This window comes from Hippichthys cyanospilos, chromosome 2 (genome assembly GCF_059441005.1).
Source record: "Hippichthys cyanospilos isolate Australia breed blue-spotted pipefish chromosome 2, RoL_Hcya_1.0, whole genome shotgun sequence".
NCBI lineage: Eukaryota > Metazoa > Chordata > Actinopteri > Syngnathiformes > Syngnathidae > Hippichthys > Hippichthys cyanospilos.
The window spans coordinates 3405371-3427870 of NC_142370.1; the positions used below are offsets into that span (position 1 = coordinate 3405371).

At 44.7% G+C, this 22500-nt stretch overlaps 1 protein-coding gene across 1 annotated transcript in view; it reads right to left on the reverse strand.

Annotated features, from left to right (window-relative positions):
- lama5 (laminin, alpha 5) overlaps window positions 1-22500 on the reverse strand; it is a 120372-nt gene that overhangs the window by 55523 nt on the left and 42349 nt on the right. Inside the window, exons 25-34 of the mRNA XM_088408703.1 lie at window positions 21851-21954; window positions 21612-21765; window positions 14342-14505; window positions 14164-14272; window positions 9704-9801; window positions 9403-9604; window positions 9212-9338; window positions 3414-3553; window positions 1785-1900; window positions 188-399 (exon numbers count right to left, since the gene is read on the reverse strand). Coding sequence (XP_088264829.1) covers window positions 188-399; window positions 1785-1900; window positions 3414-3553; window positions 9212-9338; window positions 9403-9604; window positions 9704-9801; window positions 14164-14272; window positions 14342-14505; window positions 21612-21765; window positions 21851-21954 — 1426 coding nt within the window. The remainder of the gene's footprint in view (window positions 1-187; window positions 400-1784; window positions 1901-3413; window positions 3554-9211; window positions 9339-9402; window positions 9605-9703; window positions 9802-14163; window positions 14273-14341; window positions 14506-21611; window positions 21766-21850; window positions 21955-22500) is intronic.

Genomic DNA, 22500 nt, shown 5'->3' on the forward strand with positions numbered 1-22500 from the left:
CACCATCACTACACTAAATTGTAACGTAGCACTAACAAACTTGTATTATTATTCTCTTTTTGTATTATTATTCTCTTGGACAAGAAAGGGTCTTTCTTTATTTTTCAATTGAAAAAAAATATTTGTAGAGGCACTCAGTTAGATGGGGTGGACATAGAGGTGTTGAATGATTTGATAGAATACTCACGCCTGCAATTGGGGAAGCCCCAGTATCCCGTGGCACACATGGAGCAGTCTCGACCAATCACGTTGGGCTTGCAGCGGCACTGGCCACCAAACTGTTCACACGCGTCGCTTTCTGCGCCGACTTCATGGCATGCACATGGCAGTGCACCGTTGTTGACAAAGGCTGACAGTGACTTGGCAGCACGAAGGCAGAAGGACGATGTACTGTATGGACTGTAGAGAGGGGTAAAACCAGAAGAAATTGCAAAAATCAATGTCGACTTAACAAATTCCTTGCGGTATCCTTAATGTAGGCTTTTGAGAAATGTTGTAGTGTGTTATCCCATAGGTCAGGCATGTCCAAACCTGGTCCTCGAGGGCCACCTATCCTGCATGTTTTTGATGTTTCCATCGTCCAATGCAGCTGATTCAAATGATCAGGTTTGTCGTAAGGTTTCCGCTGAGCTTGCTGATGAGCTGATCATTTGAATCAGGTGTGATAGGACGACAGAAACCTCCAAAACATGCCGGATAGGCGGCCCTCGAGGACTGGGTTTGGACATGCCTGCCATAGGTCTAAAACCCTCCTTTCCATGCCAAAATGGAGCTCATTTTTGAATACTTATTAATGCTTCTGATCCTGAATTGATTATGTATTTTATATCAGTGGTTGTCAAAATGTGGTTGCGGACCCCCAGGAGTCCATGAAATAATTTGAGTGTTTTGAAACTGTTATCTTTTAACAGTCACAGATTTGTGCCTTATTTGGCTTTGTCTTTTGTTTTTTGGTGCCACCTCTGACTGCTGTTGATAGTGCATTTTGTGGTGGGGTTAGGATGATGTGGCTTCAGTTGGAAGCTGTCGGTGCGCACGTGTTGTTCCTTCTCTTTGTGAGATCTGGCCCATGAGTGTTTGTGAGTTGCGTTTTCTTCGTTTGAAAGTTGACATTTATGCTAATATGTCCAAATTTAGTCGTTTGTTGGTCCAACTTGTGACTGTAGCAAACATGCTAGTCAATGTTATTTGTATCTTCAGCATATTATATCGTGTTGCCTTGTATGTGTTTAGTTAGCATTTTCATTTGTGCTTTGTATTTCCTTTTGGTAAATGTTAGCATATACACATTTTTAGCATTGATAATCATACTTTGTAATAAATGGTTTGTATAAAAGGGAAAATCATTTGTAATTCAGTTAAATGAATGATATAATCGACACAATTTGTGTATTTTAATTAAAGTACCGGTATATACATTTTGCATATGGGACTTGATTTATGCTTTGTCTATTTTCTTTTCTTAACAGTTTTTCAATGTAAATAGTACTGACACAACTAAATTAAAGAAAAGTTACATGCATTTAAGTTACAATGAACTTGACGGCATTTTATGCCACCTGTTGAGCCTGGAAGGGGGTAAAGTCTGTAGATACTAGGTGTGTAATGAACTACTGAGGTGCCATTTGATGTTATTGCTACCTTTCCCATAACCACTGCGGTTCTTTGAAAGCTGTGGGACGCTTTGTTCTAACGGGAGTGAAAGAATTTTAAAAAAAGAAAAAAGAAAAAATTGTGTCATTTTTTGCAACTGGTAGAGCGATTCACAGCACTCAGCTACTCACTTGATGAAGAAGCTATTCAGGCCACAGCTGCTAATAAAGTCATAGGATTTGTCCAGAGGCTCCTCATTCAAGTAGCTGGAGCTGTAGCTATTCTCAGGCACCACCAGTATGTAGTCCTGAAAAGACACACAAAAGACATTTACTTGTTGCAAGTGGTGCCTTTTTTTAATATATATATAAAATGCAAAGCATCAAAAGTCAAAAGATTGTACATAGTAAACTGGTGTCAACTTGTCTTTAGGTGGACACATTCATTTAAATGAGTTCGAAAATGTATAACTGTCCTATTCTTCCTCAAATTCAACTGACTTGCATGATTATCTGCAACATTGCTGCATTTTTAGAGTACAAACTGCAATCAGCCTGCAGTCAATGTGATATAAGTCAAATTTATAGCACTACCAAGCAGGGGAAAAACATGTTCATTTGAGTGAATAAACTGGGTGGGTTAAATTCACTACTTGAGATTTGTAGTTGTTTGCTTTCTTAGTCCTGGCTCCATAAAACAAAATGCATACTGTACACTATCTTGCCAACAAAAAGTTATAAGTAATGTTTAGAATCAGGTGTAAAGCTGATAAAAGCATTCTGGGATACGTTTTCACTGCAAACAGTCATTCTTTCTCTGATTGGCTCTTGGCCAAGAATTGCATGATAGAAGTTGTATTGTAATTCCCTGGGTTAAGACGTTTTGGGTTTTTTTTTTGTGTAAATTCAACCCCAGCAAATATTTGTTTTACTTGTAGTGTATGTGACAGATGAAATTTAGACAAATTTAAGCAGATGTTAAAGAAACCATCTTCTATAGTTGAGGAACAGGCAGTTATAAGTGAGAATTGACATCCATCATTTGATCACCATTTGCAAAACATGATAGTGGTATCCAGTGGATATGATTGCAATTGCACTCTCATCCCCTGCATTTCCTCAGATGTGCAATAATAAACATGTATTATAGTTAAGGGGTTAACACCCTTGCCTGGCTTTGTTATAGTGTTAAACTTATATTACTGTGTTGTGTTTTAATTACAGTGTAACTGTAGAGCCAAAGACATGGTGATAACTTCAAATACAAAAATAGAAAAAGAATTACTGAGCGCAGACAGTAGACCAGGCCTAATGAATGATGAACGAGAAAAAAATATTGAAATTTCACACTCTAGTGGTGGCAGATGTTGGGCATTACGATTATAATTTCATCTGGCGTGAAAAAAATGACGGACTGACGATAACGGAAAGGGGGTGGGGGTCTGACGAATGACGGACCAGAAAAAAAAATGTAAATTTGCCCACCTCTGTCGGCAACACAAGTTCCATGACAACCAGAACTTTTCAAGAGACAGTTACAAAAATTCCCATTACTTCATGGATGGTTTGTTCTGGCTCTTTCCAAAGATGAAAAGAAATGTGTGAACTATTTTTAGCCTTAGTTAAAAAGGGAGTTGTCTCGGAACTGGGTGATATGCCAGAAGGATAGATTACTCCCTAATGGGACTGCAAGACAAATTGGTAAATCTTTCCACTATTGGATGTGTTACCGTAGAGTCTGTCAGGACTGTTCAGGCCGAACTGGAGAAAATATTTTAAGTCCTAGTAGTCCTGCGGTAAGTAATATCTGACAAAACTTACCAGCCACAGTGTTTTGTCCGCGGGAATCTGCACAGTGAGGAAGAGCTTGTGGTCACTCACATCAAGGATGATCTGATTTTCAGAGACCAGGACATTTCGACACCCATATGCGTGTGGGCAGAAGGAGGCATTGGTATGTCCTGATGAAGAATCACAGTAAAGCAGAAACATCAACAAAAACAATCAAAACTAGAGCTTCAAGGAGCCATAAGGGGTCCTTACAATCTTGGAAATATTAAAAGTACAATGGGGATAATGTTACCTTCACACCATCCCTGGGAAAGTGTTTCTGGTGGTGCATATGAATTGAAGTCAATATACACTGCTCACAAAAATTAAAGGAGCACTGTTTTTATTGGGCCTGGCATGAATTGAATTAAAAAAAAAAGATCCACACAGCCTCGTTGTTGACAACAAAAGGGCAATAAGACAGCGCTTGACAAAAGTGCATTTCAAAGTGCAAACGCGCTAAAACGGGTGCATACTGTATCGAATTAGAGGTAGATACAAATGACATATTACTTCTTTTGCATTTGAATTAATATATATACACATATATAATATATATGTGTATATATAATATATATACACAGATATATGGAGAAAATTGGTCTGGTTTTGAGTTATGCAGGTATAAGTAGACCCCCCCCCAATATGGGGATTGCCAATGAGAAAAAAATTCGACTTGTACACAGAGAAATACGGTAGTCTACATGCTCAACATCAGCGGAACTGATTAGTCTCACATTGCCTTTTGTCAGGGCCATCTCCTTCACAAACTTTAAACATAAGGTTTTAGATCAAATCCTTCTCTGTAAATGGTTGAGGTTATTTAGCAGCAGGCATTTGGCATAAGGCACTGGTTCCAATAACAAATTAGTATCATCCCGGGGGCCATAGAAAACCTACTCGCGGGCCAGAACCCAGCCCATTGGTGTCACGGGGGAGTACGGCGGTTGAGGAGGCCGGCATGGTTGCAGAGGAGGAGGACCCAAAAGCAGGGGAGCGTCGGGACAGGGGGTTGATTAAATCCATTTATTTATAAACGAACGGGAACAAAAGCGAGAAAAACAGGACGGCAAAAAACTCGAACTAAGGGCGCAGGCAGGCTGGCAAAACAGAAAGCAAAACACTATGGACAGGCTGGCAGGAAAACACGGAGCTGAGGGACTCGGGGCAAGACGGGACTACGAGACAACAATACGATAGAGACAATATGACATGACGTGACAGAGACAATGATCCGACACGGGCTGTAACAGACACTAGGCTTAAATACATTCACAAACTAATCAAACTAACACATGGCAGCTGGGCAGGGACAACAGGCAAAGGGAGCAGATTGGAGGACACGAGGCGCAGGTAACAGACAGGTGGACTAAATCAAAACTAACGCAGGCAGACGCGACCGGGGCAGAAACCGGAACTATAAACGTAAACAGAAACAGAACCCCTCAAAATAAACCCACAACCCAACAAACCATGACAGAACCCCCCTCTCAAGGGACGGATCCCAGACGTCCCAAAACAAACCGACAAGCAACCAAAACCGAGGCAGGGTGGGCGGAAGGGGGACCGGAGGAGGGCACAGGAGAAAAACAAAAACAGTCCAAAGGCACCCCTGGTGCCAAACGGGATGCACCCGAGGGGGAAAGTCCAGAGGACGACCCGGTCGCCAGAGCGAGTCAGGCGGGCGACCCGGTCGCCAGACGAAAGGTGCCCTGCGGGGCGAATCAGGTGAGCGGCCCGGACGCCAGACAAGAGGCGCCCGGCGAGGCGAATCAGGCGGGCGGCCAGGACGCCAGAGCAGATGTGCCCGGCGGGCCGAGTCAGGTGGGCGGCCCGGACGCCAGACAAGAGGCGCCCGGCGAGGCGAATCAGGCGGGCGGCCAGGACGCCAGAGCAGATGTGCCCGGCGGGCCGAGTCAGGCGGGCGACCTGGGCGCCCGATGGCGAACAGCAAGCCACCCCAGGTAGGCTTGTATCCCGGTTGCCCCTGAAGATCGGCAGGCGGGGCGTCAGGCGAGAGCGGAGACGTCAGCAGGGCGGCGTCAGGCGAGAGCGGAGACGTCGGCTGGACGGCGTCAGGCGAGAGCGGAGACGTCGGCTGGACGCCGTCAGGCGAGAGCGGAGGCGTCGGCTGGACGCAGTCAGGCCAGAGCGGAGGCGTCGGCTGGACGCCGTCAGGCCGGTGCGGAGGCGTCGGCTGGACGCCGTCAGGCCGGTGCGGAGGCGTCGGCTGGACGCAGTCAGGCCAGAGCGGAGGCGTCGGCTGGACGCAGTCAGGCCAGAGCGGAGGCGTCGGCTGGACGCAGTCAGGCCCGAGCGGAGGCGTCGGCTGGACGCCGTCAGGCCGGTGCGGAGGCGTCGGCTGGACGCCGTCAGGCCGGTGCGGAGGCGTCGGCTGGACGCCGTCAGGCCGGTGCGGAGGCGTCGGCTGGACGCCGTCAGGCCGGTGCGGAGGCGTCGGCTGGACGCCGTCAGGCAGGTGCGGAGGCGTCGGCTGGACGCCGTCAGGGAACAGCCACTGGGTGCAGACCACAGACACGAGTGAGAGCACAAGACTGACCTGGGACAGGGGCGACCACGGGGAACCGTCTGGCATCTCTGTCGTCTGCGGCAATGGTGGCATGGCTGACAGCTCAGGCGACTGCGGCTGCCGCGCCGAGGCTGGCGGCTCAGGAGGCTGTGGCAGCGGCGCAGAGGCTGGCGGCTCAGGAGGCTGAGGCGCCGTGGCTGGTGGCTCAACAGGCTGAGGCTGCGGCGCCGTGGCTGGTGGCTCAGGAGGCTGAGGCAGCGGCGCAGAGGCTGGCGGCTCAGGAGGCTGAGGCGCCGTGGCTGGTGGCTCAACAGGCTGAGGCTGCGGCACCGTGGCTGGCAGCACTGGGAACGGCAGACTGGACAGAGACGGCCACTGGGGGCCAATCAGAAACGGCGGGGATGCCAGGAGACTGACTTGGGATGACTGAGGCAGACGGGCGACTGGCTTTGGAGTCAGACGGGCGACTGGCTTTGGAGGCAGACGGGCGACTGGCTTGGGAGGCAGACGGGCGACTGGCTTGGGAGGCAGACGGGCGACTGGCTTGGGAGGCAGACGGGCGACTGGCTTGGGAGGCAGACGGGCAGGGTTCACAGAGCCTGGGGTCCGGCTCGCAGGGTGCACAGAGGCCTGGGTCCGGCTCGCAGGGTGCACAGAGGCCGGGGTCCGGCTCGCAGGGTGCACAGAGGCCGGGGTCCGGCTCGCAGGGTGCACAGAGGCCGGGGTCCGGCTCGCAGGGTGCACAGAGGCCGGGGTCCGGCTCGCAGGGTGCACAGAGGCCGGGGTCCGGCTCGCAGGGTGCACAGAGGCCGGGGTCCGGCTCGCAGGGTGCACAGAGGCCGGGGTCCGGCTCGCAGGGGTCACAGAGGCCGGGGTCCGGCTCGCAGGGGTCACAGAGGCCGGGGTCCGGCTCGCAGGGGTCACAGAGGCCGGGGTCCGGCTCGCAGGGGTCACAGAGGCCGGGGTCCGGCTCGCAGGGGTCACAGAGGCCGGGGTCCGGCTCGCAGGGGTCACAGAGGCCGGGGTCCGGCTCGCAGGGGTCACAGAGGCCGGGGTCCGGCTCGCAGGGGTCACAGAGGCCGGGGTCCGGCTCGCAGGGGTCACAGAGGCCGGGGTCCGGCTCGCAGGGGTCACAGAGGCCGGGGTCCGGCTCGCAGGGGTCACAGAGGCCGGGGTCCGGCTCGCAGGGGTCACAGAGGCCGGGGTCCGGCTCGCAGGGGTCACAGAGGCCGGGGTCCGGCTCGCAGGGGTCACAGAGGCCGGGGTCCGGCTCGCAGGGGTCACAGAGGCCGGGGACCGGCTCGCAGGGGTCACAGAGGCCGGGGACCGGCTCGCAGGGTTCACAGAGGCCGGGGGCCAGCTCGCAGGGGTCACAGAGGCCGGGCGCCGGCTCGCAGGGGTCACAGAGGCCGGGCGCCGGCTCGCAGGGGTCACAGAGGCCGGGCGCCGGCTCGCAGGGTTCACAGAGGCCGGGGACCGGCTCGCAGGGTTCGCAGAGGCCGGGGACCGGCTCGCAGGGTTCGCAGAGACCGGGGACCGGCTCGCAGGGTTCGCAGAGGCCGGGCGCCGGCTCGCTGGGACAGGGGCGGTCTGCCGCCTTGGCGCTGGGACAGGGGCGGGTAGCCGCCTTGGCGCAGGGACAGGTAGCCGCCTTGGCGCAGGGACAGGTAGCCGCCTTGGCGCAGGGACAGGTACGGGTAGCCGCCTTGGCGCTGGGACAGGTACGGGTAGCCGCCTTGGCGCTGGGACAGGTACGGGTAGCCGCCTTGGCGCTGGGACAGGTACGGGTAGCCGCCTTGGCGCTGGGACAGGAGCGGGTGCCGCTTCAGCCCGCCGGCAGGAAGTTTGGGGAACAGAGACCGGTGGTACAGACGCGACAGGAGCTTGGGACAGGGTGCAAGAAGAGGGTGGTACAGGACAGGAGGAAGTAGGCAGGGCGCGGCAAGAGGGGGACACCGAGACAGGAGGGAACGGATCGAAAGGCTGAACAGATGGGTCCTGGTGGTCACTGGGGCGGTGGCCTTTTCGCGGGCCCCTCCACCGGCGGCCACGAAATGCCAACCGGGAGCCCACGAAAAGGTCACGGTCAAATAGGGGCTCTGAATCGGAGTCTTCGGACGAACTGTAAAAGGACTGGCCGGACTGATAGTCAAAATCTGAATCAAAATCATAATCAGAGGTGCACGGGCTCGAATACGGAATATGATAAAAAGTGTCGAAGGAAGAGGGACGCGGGTAAACAAAATCCGGACCGGTACTGGAACGAAACGTGACGAAAGGAGGGCAATCCTCGATATCGGAAAAATCTGAGTCCAACGTACAGTAAGGTGCGCGAACAGGAGAGGAAGGGTGATCGGGTGTGCGGACAGAAGGTGAACTACGCAAATCAGAAAAATCGGAACTACAAAAAACGTGCGGGGACAGAATCGTGTCGTATGGGAGGTCGGAGGAACACGAGGGAAACGCGGAAGTAACAGACGCGGGGGGCGGATCAGAAGCGGGGACAGACGCGGACTCGGAGGGGAGAAACACGGAAGAAAAAACAAGAGGTCTCACACTGGGGGAACGGGGCTGACCGGCGGGCTGAGAACGGATGCGGGCGGGGCGGCGGCGTCGAGTCCGCCGACGCGGACTTCCCGCTGGGTCCTGTGCTGGTCGGATCATTCTGTCACGGGGGAGTACGGCGGTTGAGGAGGCCGGCATGGTTGCAGAGGAGGAGGACCCAAAAGCAGGGGAGCGTCGGGACAGGGGGTTGATTAAATCCATTTATTTATAAACGAACGGGAACAAAAGCGAGAAAAACAGGACGGCAAAAAACTCGAACTAAGGGCGCAGGCAGGCTGGCAAAACAGAAAGCAAAACACTATGGACAGGCTGGCAGGAAAACACGGAGCTGAGGGACTCGGGGCAAGACGGGACTACGAGACAACAATACGATAGAGACAATATGACATGACGTGACAGAGACAATGATCCGACACGGGCTGTAACAGACACTAGGCTTAAATACATTCACAAACTAATCAAACTAACACATGGCAGCTGGGCAGGGACAACAGGCAAAGGGAGCAGATTGGAGGACACGAGGCGCAGGTAACAGACAGGTGGACTAAATCAAAACTAACGCAGGCAGACGCGACCGGGGCAGAAACCGGAACTATAAACGTAAACAGAAACAGAACCCCTCAAAATAAACCCACAACCCAACAAACCATGACAATTGGCTGTGACTTTGGCATGGTACTCAATGGGGTCGTACCTTTCCAGATGCGCCCACTGTTGACGTAGACCTGGATGGGGTAAGTGGGATGCAGAGGCTGGTGATAGTGCAGGATGAAGACATAGCGCCCCGGTGTGTGGACATGAGTAGAGTACATTGCTGCATTCTGAGTAAGAGGAAGTGCAGTGTAAACAAGATGCTGCGTAACTGCTGTGGGTCTACGAATTTACCTGTAGCGAGTCCAGTTTGATGGGATTGCCGTTGTCTGCTACCTGATGGGGTAGTTCTACTGATGCCTCCCTCAGGGGGCCGGGTAAAGGGGGAACAATGACATGGGAGGCAAAGACGGGCTCCTGAATATTGGAGCTTTGACCCTCCTTCAAAACCAGCGAGTTGGATGGGATCTGGAAACGCGAGGGGATGCAGGAAGAGCTGCAAGCGAGAGAGAGACCTCCTGTGAGTGGCGGCGGCGGGGGGGGGGGGGGGGGGGGGGGGGTCACTGCATCACTGCATAACCATGAACCACCATACCTGTTGTGGGAGAAGTGGCCATGAGTGCTGATGCAAAGGACTTTAGGATCCAAATAATCCATGGAGAAGTGCTCTTGAGGAACCAGATATATTTTGTGCTACAACACAAGAAAAACAACATTCGATTGACACTTACACCTGAATCAAGTGGGCACAACTGTAAGTCATGACCACTACTACTACATGACCACTACTTATGATTAGCTCTTGTGCATGTTAAAGGGATGGTACACATTTTTTATCCATTTCTAGCAGTAAAAAGTTAATATTTTGTCTATAGCAGAGGTGTCAAACTCATCTTCATCATGGACCACATTGTAGTTTATAACACACTTATCTAAGTTTTGAAATTATAGGCAGAGAAAAACTGTTTTAAAGAGCGATTGGGAACAACAAAATTGTTTTTTCCTCACATTTTTTTTTTTTTAGTTGAAGACAACTTGCAAGTTTGGCATTTTAGCCAAAATCTTGAAGTCAAATCAATACTTCACTAACCACATACTGTAACATGACATGGCAGGCCTGACTGGCCCCCAGGCTAGCTATAGACCCGTGGTCTATATTTAATTGAATAATTAAATTATTTTTCATGAACAGTGGTACCTCCACTTACAAGTGTTGGGCAAATAACTTCAAAACTGTATTGCATTATTTATTACTGATCAACATCGGTCCAGAGTAATTAATTACATTATAATATTACGGTATTTGAAATGTAAGGCATTACACTACTATAGCATTACTTTACTCTCACCAACATAAATGAAAATACGGATTTGCCATTCTAAAAAATGTAGCTCATTACGCTCATCGCACATCCAGTGGAATGACATTGAACTAAAAAATAAATATTATTGCTCCCATGAAATGAAAAAAAACAAAACACATATATTTTTTGATTAATATTTCTTTGATTAATATTTATTCAATGAATAACCCAATACATTAATAACCCAACGTTCTGTCCTTCCTAGATGTCACAATGGCTTCTATCGAGGCAGACAGGGCTCCCACAACAGTGGCCAGCGGTGGTGCCAAAAAACAAAGACTAAGCTAAACAAGGCACAAATCTGTAACTGTTAAAAGATAAACTGGATTAGTTCCAAAAGTCCAAATTATTTCACAGACCCCTGCAGTCAGGCCACGAACCCCCAGGGGTCCACAGACCTCAGTTTGAGAACCATTGCATTACCGTATTACTTTCGTAATGCATTACAAACACCTCGTTACGAAAAAATCAGGTTACAAACCGCCACTGCAGAAAAATATTGTGTCTACGAAAGAACATTCAGGATATGAAAGGCGACTGTTGGCGTATAATAATGTGACATCACCTCACTTCGAACAACACTGTAATGTATAGGGCTGGGTATTGGGTCTTAAAATTATATTGCAATATAGTGCGATACAGCAAAGGCGTACTGCGATATAGTGAGCAATGTTTGATTAAAAAAAAAAATCTATGGCATATATATTAAAATGACTGAAAAAAAACAGAAGGAAATGATTGAAATAGACAAATTCCTTCTATTCTTTTTCAGAAGCCACAGATCATTTACATCTCTGAGCACACATTCACATTAAACACTATTTTTTTTTTTTTTTTAAAAGAGCATGTAACATTTTTTCATTTCAGGCATGCTCTTGACTGTGTTATTATGTCCCCAGCAGTTGGGAATACTCTTTCAGACAGCACTCATGTGCCAGGAATGCACAGGTAGCACTTTGCCACAGGTTCCAGAACAGGATACTGGTGACAGTGCTCTTCAACCGCAAATGAAACAGATATGTGACATCACTTGCATTGGTGGAAAAAAGACGACTAAAACCAAGGGGAAATTTATTGTAATTTATCAAATACAGTGAAACCTTCAGATAAGGTCGCTTCTGTAAGTTTTTTTCCCCTCCATACCACAAAAATGACTTAGCATATAAAAGAATACAAAACGAAATAAAACAACACAGAACTTGAAATCTAAAAATTCCCATTTGAATGAAATGGAACATGAGATTCTACTGCTCGTCATTATGGCTGCTCGGATATTATTGTGCTTCTCGGGAATACATCCAGGAGTTTATCACGGATGACTTGAACACTGTGCGGAAGCTCGAAATATGACGACAACGACAGAAACAAAGGAAATGCTATCTTCGTATCAAAGTTTTCTTTTTCGGCTGTTTGCCCTCCTCCTCTGCCGCCACTTTTGCTTTGGAACATCGCTTCACTCGAAAGGTAATATATTTTAACATTAAATGTGGTGTTTTTGTTGCGCCTGGAATGATCTACCTGTAAAACACGATTCATAGTAGTTAAAAATTAAGATGCAAAAGCCACTCCGGAGCGGATTGATTTAAAAAAAGAAATATTACAAAAATAAGGCGTTTCAAAGCTGATACGTGATATATTTGAAACAAATACTATCGTATTATTGCCCAGCCCTATTATCCGGCATCTTTACAAGGAATTTATAAAATTCTTTTGGGACATTTTATTTTGATTCTAAATCATAGTAAACCTCAATGGTGGTCCGTGCATTTCACACTTAGGCCTTCAGGGATTGGACCCCTAGTACGCATTCCTGGGCTACGCAAGCTATTTTTCAAAGAATTTAAACATCAATAAACCTGCATCAGCAATTAAATTTTATCATTCTACGTGCCAAAACTTCGAAGAAGTAATTATAATTTCAAATTATTTATCCACAAAGTTTTATAAAGTCCATGAAGAGCAAGCAAGCTTTAACAAGATTCTACGCTAAATTACAAATGGCAATTTAATATGTGTCACGTCTGCGCATAATGAATTGGGAGGAGGAAGGAAGTGGACCCAAAAAATGCAGCAAAACTGAGAAATATGTGTCTCAAAAAAGGAAGTTTTAACAAAGAAACGAGGCAAGACCAAACCGGGAGCAAAACTGGACAAAGTACCAGTAGACAGGTGGACCAAATCAAACTAACAAGAAGGCAGACAATAAAGCGAGGTAAAGTTGGTATGTTACTCAATATTCACTTGACATTCGGCGGGGACCGTCAGCGAATTACATGTTTCTGTGTGAAAAAAATGTTCACTAAAAATGAATAAAATGACTTTTTACCATTGTTTTTGCTGTAGTTGCTCATACTTTTAATGCCCTGACTACTACAGGTGAGGTTATTGTGAAAAAAAAGACTTTATATGGACATGGTATGTATTTAATAACTGAAAATATTCACAAAAAAAAAATCAATGAACTGACTTTTTTTTTTTTTGCTGCAGTTGGTCATACTTGTAATGCCCTAAATACTACAGGTGAGGTTATTGTGAAAAATCACTTTATACACTTTATATAGACATCCTATGCATTTCATAACTGAACATGTTAACTGAAAAATCAATGAAGTTACTTTTTATCTTTCTTTTTGCTGTAGTAGGTCATACTGTTAATGCCCTAACTACTAAAGGTGAGGTTATAGTGAAAAAAAAAAAAGAGTTGATATGGCCATACTATGCATTTTATAACTGAAAATATTCACATGAACAAAACCCCACAAACTGACAACCAAAACCAACCAAACATGAATTGAATATGAATGACATAAAATGACAAAAACATATTAACTCACCCAAAACGGCTGTTCCGATAATAAACCCTTTTGCATTGACATGGACACCAATGCTGAAAGTCTTTTCGGTCCAATTTCTGTTTTGCTCTTTTTCACCAATAGTGGGTTTAAAAAAAAAAAAAAAAAGTGTCTGCAGGTCTGGCTTCGATGTACGCTAACGTTAACTGGTTGAGCAACATGTTTTTTCTTTAACTACTTCCACCGCTAAACATGGTGGATCAATATAGCACCACCTTCCTGCAGTGAGCCTACAGCCTGCAGTGAGTCTAGTTATGATATGTTCTAAGTGAGAGTTCTTGAAGGCGTTTTTATGGGTCCATTGGCTATTGCAGCTGTCTAACAAAAATATGGGCCCGTATACAATATGCCATTGCAGCTAGCACAGAAGCCTTCAAACTGTTCAAGCGAATGCCCAGCGCCTTAGGGCTCAGGCAAACATGAAGTCTGCCTGGCGACACGTTAGCTGAATTATAACTGGCTAAAAAATCTACACTAAAATTGCAACACTTAGGAGGAGTGTAACTATATGGATATAATATGACATAAAAAGAATAGAATTTGGAGAATAGTTGTATATATAGTATATATATATATATATATATATATATATATATATATATATATATATATATATATATATATATATATATATATATATTTAGCAAAAATATATTTAAAATGAAATTGACTTTTATTATAGTTATTATAATTATTATAGTTTTTTTTTTTTTTGGTCACACTGCTAATACTTAGTCTCGATCTATATAAACTCCTAGTTACATTTTTGCATATTTAGTTTGTCAACACTGATCAGGAGAAAGGTGCATGTAAAACAATGACAGCATTGGCATACGCACCAAAAAAAAGCTTGCACTCTCAGCAGACAGCTGGAGCTCTGTGTCACCTGGCAGAGAGAAGAGCGCCACTCGCTTATGCTCGTCGACAGCAACTGCTCGACACAGGAAGCTGCACAAACACAAACATTGATGAGGACAATCTTAGACCGTTTTGACAACCAGCACCTTGCAGATGCACCTGTAGGTGCAGTGTATCAGAGTAATGCTGTGTTTTCCTGCTTTGGCTCCTGGCAAATTGAAGGTGACAGTGAGCGTTTGTGGCAACTCCTCCATTTTGGCGTACTCCACCACCAGTACGTAGACATCTCCAGCTTTAACATTTGCTCGTATCTCCACACTGATCTGCTGGCACAGTGAGGGAAAATCAAGGATTAAAACATCTCCAGCTTTAACATTTGCTTGTATCTCCACACTGATCTGTTGGCACAGTGAGGGAAAATTAAGGATTAAAACAGTTCACATACAGTACCAGCCAGTGTTGGGAGTAATGCATTACAAAAGTAATTTAATGACTGTAATACATTACTTTTTGCTGTAACACAGTAGTGTAATGCATTACATACACAAAAATAGTAATATAGTGGGCCGCCGGTTTACGAACTCCCCCTCTTACGAACTTTTCGACTTACGAGCGTGGACCGCGGCGTTTTTTGTCCCCCACTTACGCACAAACCTTTCGTCTTACGAACAATCCGACGTGCCGCCGGTCAATGTGTTCGCACAATAATTTTCGCTTTGCTACATCAACGAAATCAATTGTTCACGCTTGTCACGGTCACGCTGAACGTTATTGCTCTTACAATGTCACAGTCACTGTCTCAGTCACGGTGTCAGTCACGGAGTCAGTCACGGAGATGCCGATATGCTATTGGTTGATTAAGGTCACAGTCCCGGTCTCACTCACGGAGATGCGGATATACTATTGGCCGGCGTCACGTCAATCACAGAAATGCCGATATGCTTGGCCGAACGCCTTCATCTAGCTCAGTGTTTCCCAACCTTTTGATCACCGCGTCAAATTTAAAAGGTGCTGTCCGCGGCACAGTCAATGTCGTAAATGTATCCAGCGGACCGGGGGTGGGGTGGGGGGTGGGGGGGTGGGGGGGCTGTGCTGTCCGCGACACAGTCAATGCCGTAAATTTAGACAGCGGACCGGGGGGATAATTTCCCGCGGCACAACTGACAATATCTGTGCCGCGGCGCCCAGCGGTTGAAAAACATGGATCTAGCTTGATGGCACAGCTGGTCGGTGTGTTGTGAAGACTTTGCAAACTTTATCTGTTAGACGTGGTGGTAAAGGAAGAAGTAAGAGGATGATAATAGAAACGAAGCAGGAGATAATAAAAAAAATACGAAGGAGGCGCACGCATAGTTAACCTTGCTCGTGAGTATGGCCGTAACCGCTCGGCAATCTTCTAAGGGTAAGACTTTCCTTGCCGGGGGACGGACCTCGGTGGACAACAAAATGGAGAGGCTTCTTCTATTATGGATTAAAGAGAAGGAAATCGCCGGTGATATGTTCTCCTTTGAGAAAAGTTCCCGTAGAAGAAATTAAATAAATAAATTCTGCGGGTTGGTCTCTGCTCCCCTCCACCTCCACCCAGCTCAAGTCACGTCGCCCCAAAGGTAAATGTCATTTTTCCTTTGTATGTTATTTAATTTAACAGTAGATTATGTTACTCATTTTTAATATGTGTATAAAGCCGTGATGTTTTTACCTAAGGTTTTTGCACGCGTTGCACGCATTCACTAATTAACATAGGTTTGGATTGCCCGTCATACGAGAAGTTCCAGTTACGAGCATAGCTGCTGAATGGATTAAGTTCGTAACACGGGGGCCCACTGTATTTTGCTCAGTACCAATAGCTGAGAATGGCTACTCTTGCGATGAGTTTGTTTCATCAAATCTTCATAATTGACTCCATATTTTGTCTCGCAGCTGTGTCCCCCTCCTTTAACTTGCCGCATCACACTCTCACGTTGTTCTGGTTTGTTGTTTGATTTATCTCTAAACCAATGCATTACAATGCATTTTTAACCTTAAAGTGCTGTTTTCGCCCCAAATTTTCTAAAAACACCATGAGACCACCACACCCAATTTCAGTTTGTCAGAGATAAAGACAAGAAGATCGTAATAATTGAGTGCACTTTGTGCACAACACCTAAAGAGCTGTCCACTTGACCAAATAGCACCAGTAATTTGACAAACCATTTAGCGCTGTGCCATAGTAATGTGAAGTTAGCGAAAAGAAAACACGCGGAGGATTAAGAGTGGGGATAAAACAAAGCAGGCAAAATTATTGTTCTCACTTTGACCTCAATAGGTTAGGAGACTCATGGCAGAATTTGTCGCACATAGAAGATTTGCTGCCGCTTTCCAAGGTGGATTCGCCAGTATTTTGAAACCTTGTCAGCGAAATCCCTGTCGCAACGAGCAATAATGACAAGGTAAACATGGTAAGCTAACACTAATTTTCACTGCAAGTACAATTGCTATAGTCTATAAATAGTTGTGGCCAAAGTGTATCTAGATGAAGCATACAAAAACTCATATTAAATGGAACGTTAAACTCAAAAACTATGATATAGAATAGCTGCTAACATTAGCCCCACCAAAACCATCTATTTTTGAAATGTCTGTCCCTAACCTAGCTGACAGAACTTGAATTTGAATAGTAACATTGAAATTGTAGAATGCACTAAAGTGTTTCTGCCTGAAACATAAACAATGCATAACCATGCTGTGAAGTTAAGTAATAAAGGGATTAAAATACAAAAAAAGATGTATCTTGTCATATCTTTACAGGTTTACAACATATGAAATGATTTGTACTGTTTTTAGGCTTAAGCCAACCTTCCGCTGAGCATAGTAAGGTACGTTTAGAATGGCAAATCCATATTTGCAGTAAGGTTGGTGAGAGTAATATAAAAGTAATGAAATGGTAGTGTAATGCCTTCCATATTCGAATACAGTAATATTGTAATGTAACTAGAAAATGTGCAATTCCTGAAGAAATTGCATGTGAAGGCGAAAACGCTGAAGGGAGAGGCGTTGAATGGTGTAATGATGTGGAATGTTTGAATGGCTTGGATCTGTGAAGCACTCTGAATATTACAAGGTTGGAACGGTTTGAATAGGCCATATAATGTAGAGGATAAAAGGGAAAAAACTGAAAAAAGTGTAATTGTGGGAAAATTTGGAATTTTCGGAAGAGGAAAATGGATACACACATGGAATGGCGGGAATCGGGGGAATTTATTAAATTTCAAACGGTGTAAATTGGATGAGTAATGGCGAAGAAGGAAGGTTACAAAGTTTTGGTGAAAACAGTGGGAATGAATGAGGAAGTATGGGTAACAATATTAAAATAGTTATGAATTATTGGAATGTGTGAATATTAGTAAAGATGAAAATGTGAAAGGAATGAATTGAATGATGTATATGTGAAATGGGGAAGTTTCAAATGTGAAATGTTAAAAATGCCATCGGGAATGAATTATGAACTATTATAGGGGAAAAATATGGAACTACGGGAAAATATTAATATTTATTAATTATTGGAACGAGGGAAATGGTCCCTAAGGCGAAATGAATGTTAAATGTTGTGAATATGTAATAGGAAAGCTCAAAATGTGAAATGTTAAATCTCCCATTGGACATGAAGATTGGAATATTGAAGTGAAAATATGAAAATTATGGGAAATATTAAAATGTATGGATTATTGCAAAGATGGGAATGATCCATAAGGTGCAATCAATGAAAGAGTTAAATATTATGAATGTGAAATGGGAAAGCTCAAAATGTGAAATGTTAAGTCTCCCATTGGGAATGAATGGGGAATCTTCCCATTGAAAATGAATTGTCAAATATTAAAGGGTGAAAAATATGGAAAAAATATGAAATTACAGGAAAATATTGGAATGTATGAATTATGATGGGAATGATCATTAAGGTGAGATGAATGAGCTAAAAGGTGAAAATATGAAATGTGAAAGCTGTAAATATGAAATTTAAAATAACACAATGTTAAGTCAATGGGATTTTTGGCGTGGAAAACAGGCAATTGTAGGAAATCTGTAAATATTTGGAATGAGAAAAATCGAACCAGCCGTCACATGATTTATTGGAATAATATGAAATTAGAACGGTGTGAATTGGATAAACTGGGAATGAGTTGAAACGCGTCAAAAACAGGCAGAATAAAAAAGAGGAATGACAAAGGCTTCCGCCTTCACACAACTAGGCACTTTGAAATGACAGTAATAAATAATCAATAATGCATGACAGTTTTTAAGTAACTTTCTACTCAGGGGTGCTGGAGAGGAGGGCCCGTCATGGACCTCAGATTCAGGAGATGCAGTGTGGTTTTCATCCCGGCTGTGGAACAGTGGACCAGCTCTACTCCCTCGGCAGGATCCTCGAGGATACATGGGAGTTCACCCATCCGGTCTACATGTGTTTTATGGACTTGGAGAGGGCCTTCAACCGCCTCCCTCTGGAAGTTCTGTGGCAGGTGCTTCAGGAGTATGGGGTAACAAACGCCTTGATAAGGGCTGTTCGGTCCTTGTACGACCGATGTCAGAGTTGGGTCCACATTGCCAGCAGTAAGTCGGGTTTGGACTTCGCCAAGGCTGCCCTTTATCACAGATTTTGTTCATTACCTTTATGGAAGCGTTGAGAGAGTCTGTTTTGGGAGTCTCGGCATTGCATCTCTGCTATTTGCGAATGATTTGGTGCTGTTGGCTTCTTCAGACCGTGACCTACAATTCTCATTGGAGCGGTTCACAGCCAAGTGTGAAGCGGCTGGGATGAAGATCAGCATCTCCAAATCTGAGACCATGGTCCTCAGGTGGAAAAGGTTGGAGTGTCCTCTACGGATCGAGGATGAGATCCTGCCCCAAGTGAAGGAGTTCAAGTATCTTCTTCTTCACGAGTGAGGGTAGGATGGAACAGGAGATCGACAGGCATATCGGTGCGGCGTCTGCTGTAACGCAGACTCCTTATCAGCCTTTCGTGGTGAAAAAGGGCGAAACTCTCTATTTACCGGTCGATCTACGTTCCTACCCTCACCTAAGGTCATGAGCTGTGGGTTATGATCGAAGGAACAAGATCCCAGATACAAGCGGCTGAAATGAGTTTCCTCTGCAGGATGTCCGGGCGATAGAGATAGAGAGATAGGGTGAGAAGCTCGGACATCCGGGAGTGAATTAATTAAAGTAAAGTAACTGATTACTTTAGGTACTAAAGTATTAAAGTCATCGATTATTTATGTACTAAAAGTGCTAAAGTAATCAGTGCTCATTTTACCTCCGGAAAGGGTTCGGTCGGGACTTGCAATACTAAAAAACTATGGGTCCCGTTACAAATGTTTGGAGTCCCAAAAATCGTGCAGAAACAAAGACAAAATTTAAGGTTCAAACTGTATTTACAAGATGTGAGCAAAAACCAACAACACATATTTAACAAATGTGACAGGAAAATGTATTAAAATAATAAAATGAACTTATATGGAGCCTCCGTCATCATCATCTTCAAATCGCAACCACTGATATAAAAGTCCATTTTGGGAGAAAAGTCTACTTAGCTTCAACATATCAACATTTGTTCCTCTTCTCGATCTTCCGTTTTCACTTTTTACTTTCTGGCTCATTGTTACCTGATTGTGTTTTACTTCACTTGTCACTGTCACGCAATAATATCAAAAATAATTTCTGATTCAATCAATAGATGTGCAAAGAATCATCATACAACTTCTGGCTGCTTTGCAAGACAGAAAAAAAAAGGGGAAACAGCATCTTTTTTTTTTTACTAAGTTAAGATTTTAAGGAACATGCCACCTAACCAAAAATAACAACCATGGACAACCACTACTCTTTGAAGCTAGCTATAAATATCGCTTTCATTTCATAAAATAAGATGAAATAATTTAACTCTATCAGTGCAAAGCATTATATTAAAATGCAACGCCTATAGTGCCAGCCAATTTCAAGCATTTTGACTCATCTTTCAAGGCCGAGAGAATATGGAATTGTATGACTATGTAGACATTGGCGGTACCATAAGAAAGATTGGATTACATTCTCTATTTAGACAAAGAAAGTAATATTTTACCTTATTCTGTTCTTTAGTAATCCATCCATCCATTTTCTAGCCACTTATCCTCACAAGGGGCACCTATCGCAGCTGACTTAAGGCAATAGGGGGCACTCTGAACTGGTTGCCAGCTAATTGCAGGGCACACTGAGATGACAACCATTCACACACCCAATCACACCTACGGACAATTTAGTATGTCAAATTCACCTGCCATGCATGTTTTTGGAGTGTGGGAGGAAGCCGGCGCACCCGAAGGGAAGCTCGGGGAGAACATGCAAACTCAACAAAGGAAGGCTGGAGCCATGTGGATTTGAACCAGGAACTTTGAACTGTGAGGCGGACGTACTATTCACTGCTCCACCTAGCCGTCTCTTTTTAGTAATCACTGTTTGAAAATAGGTATTTTGAGTTGACACTAAATGTGACACCAAGCTATTTTGGACTAAAGGACAAAATCATCGTTTTATGAAAAGATGACTGTGAATCTGAAACATCTCAACAGCCCTTCGCTTCATTGAAAACATGAACAAAAGCAATGAAAATGTGTTTTGGATGGCAAAATAACAGCTTGTGTATATATGTATCTACACCACTACAGTGCTTGATTGTCTTAATATTAAGAGAAGGGCTGGCCACAAGTGTCATTTATCCATTCATTTAAAAAAAAAAAAATGTAGTTGTAGTCTTGTCACTGGCACACAACCAAAGTATTTTATATGATAAAAATTCTCGTCTACATTATAAGTGAGAGTATTTCCCCCTCAATATTCCCCCCCTTAATATTCCCCCCTTCTGTCTGCCAGTCTCGCAATGTCGTCTGCTCTTTTTCGAAAGACGAAAATCTCCTAAACCTCCGACTTCATTTGTTTGGATGGGGGAAAAGTTTGATTGGTTACCTTCTTGACTCACACTTTAGCTTGACGGACTGCTCGCATTCTCCCTCGAACAATATCCGATATAACACAGTGAAAGTAGGATCAAAGTAGTAATGCGATTGGCTAAGAAAGCTAAAGAGTATGAGTCACATCAAGAGGACAAACCAGGAAGTGAATGTGAGATCGTGAATGGCTAAGGCAGTCAAAGAGTATGACTCAAATGACACACACGAAAGGAGGCACCTGTGGCAGACTGCAATTGCCTTGTGTAAAAAAATAGTTTAGCAACAACCCCAAAAAACGTTGCGTACGGTGAATGCATGTTGATATGAAACGATCCATTCCATGACAAAAACTGTGCATAGGGGACGCAGACAAAATGAGATCACTGAGTAATTGATTTAATCTGGTACTAAAATAATCTAAATGTACGGTGTATATGCAGACCAAGAAACACAGCTTTTTATGCTCTTACATCGTGGCCGCTGGAGACGGCCATGTTGGGATGGCGAGGAGTGATCTTCTCGGTCGGACATGGGCGTGGAAGGTGGTTGTCATGCCGACAAATGGCATCAATGCCAGACTCTGCTGGAAAGGCGTCAAGAGTCAAGTACGTGTATTGTAGACAGCTGCTGGGACACAAACAAGAAAAATATATTTTCTAGCACAGAAAAAAAACAACAACAACTACAATAACAATGTCATCATTTTTACTTGTCATTGCGGTCTGGTGGAGAACTGAACATGCATGGGTCTGTGATACGCATTTGAAGAATGGGAGCCTCATAGTAGGCGCTGGGCAGAAGGACCAGAAAATCCTAAGCAGAAAAGTTGAAGGTTTCTAATTCATTATCATATATTCATAAAGTCATACAGTGTATATGTAACATGTTTTCACAAAAAAAAAAAAAAAAAGGTTGATGTCTCTGAAAATGAAAACCAAGGTGCTGATATATTCCAACTCTACATTTAATTACCATTAAAATTATATACAACACATGGCAGGAGCGCAAAAGTTGACAAAGTTAGAGCAATTTGAATGTTGCCAAGTTGAAATCCCTGGTTTTGAGAAAAACATGTTTCACTCCCATCGAGACAATGCGTAGTTACAGGAATGGTAGCAATAAGATTAAACGGCATCCTAACTATCTATCTATCTATCTATCTATCTATCTTGTCTTACACAAGTGTGTCTTACATTTGAGGAATTATGGTAATAGATGATTTGCCATAAGGTGTGGCCTAGTGGTGACCAGAAGGTTTTACCATGGTTCTGTGATCAGAAATGCACTTGGCCACATGAAGGAAATAAAATTTGGATGACATTTTTTATGATTCAACATAGTTTGTTCAGATTGTTTTTA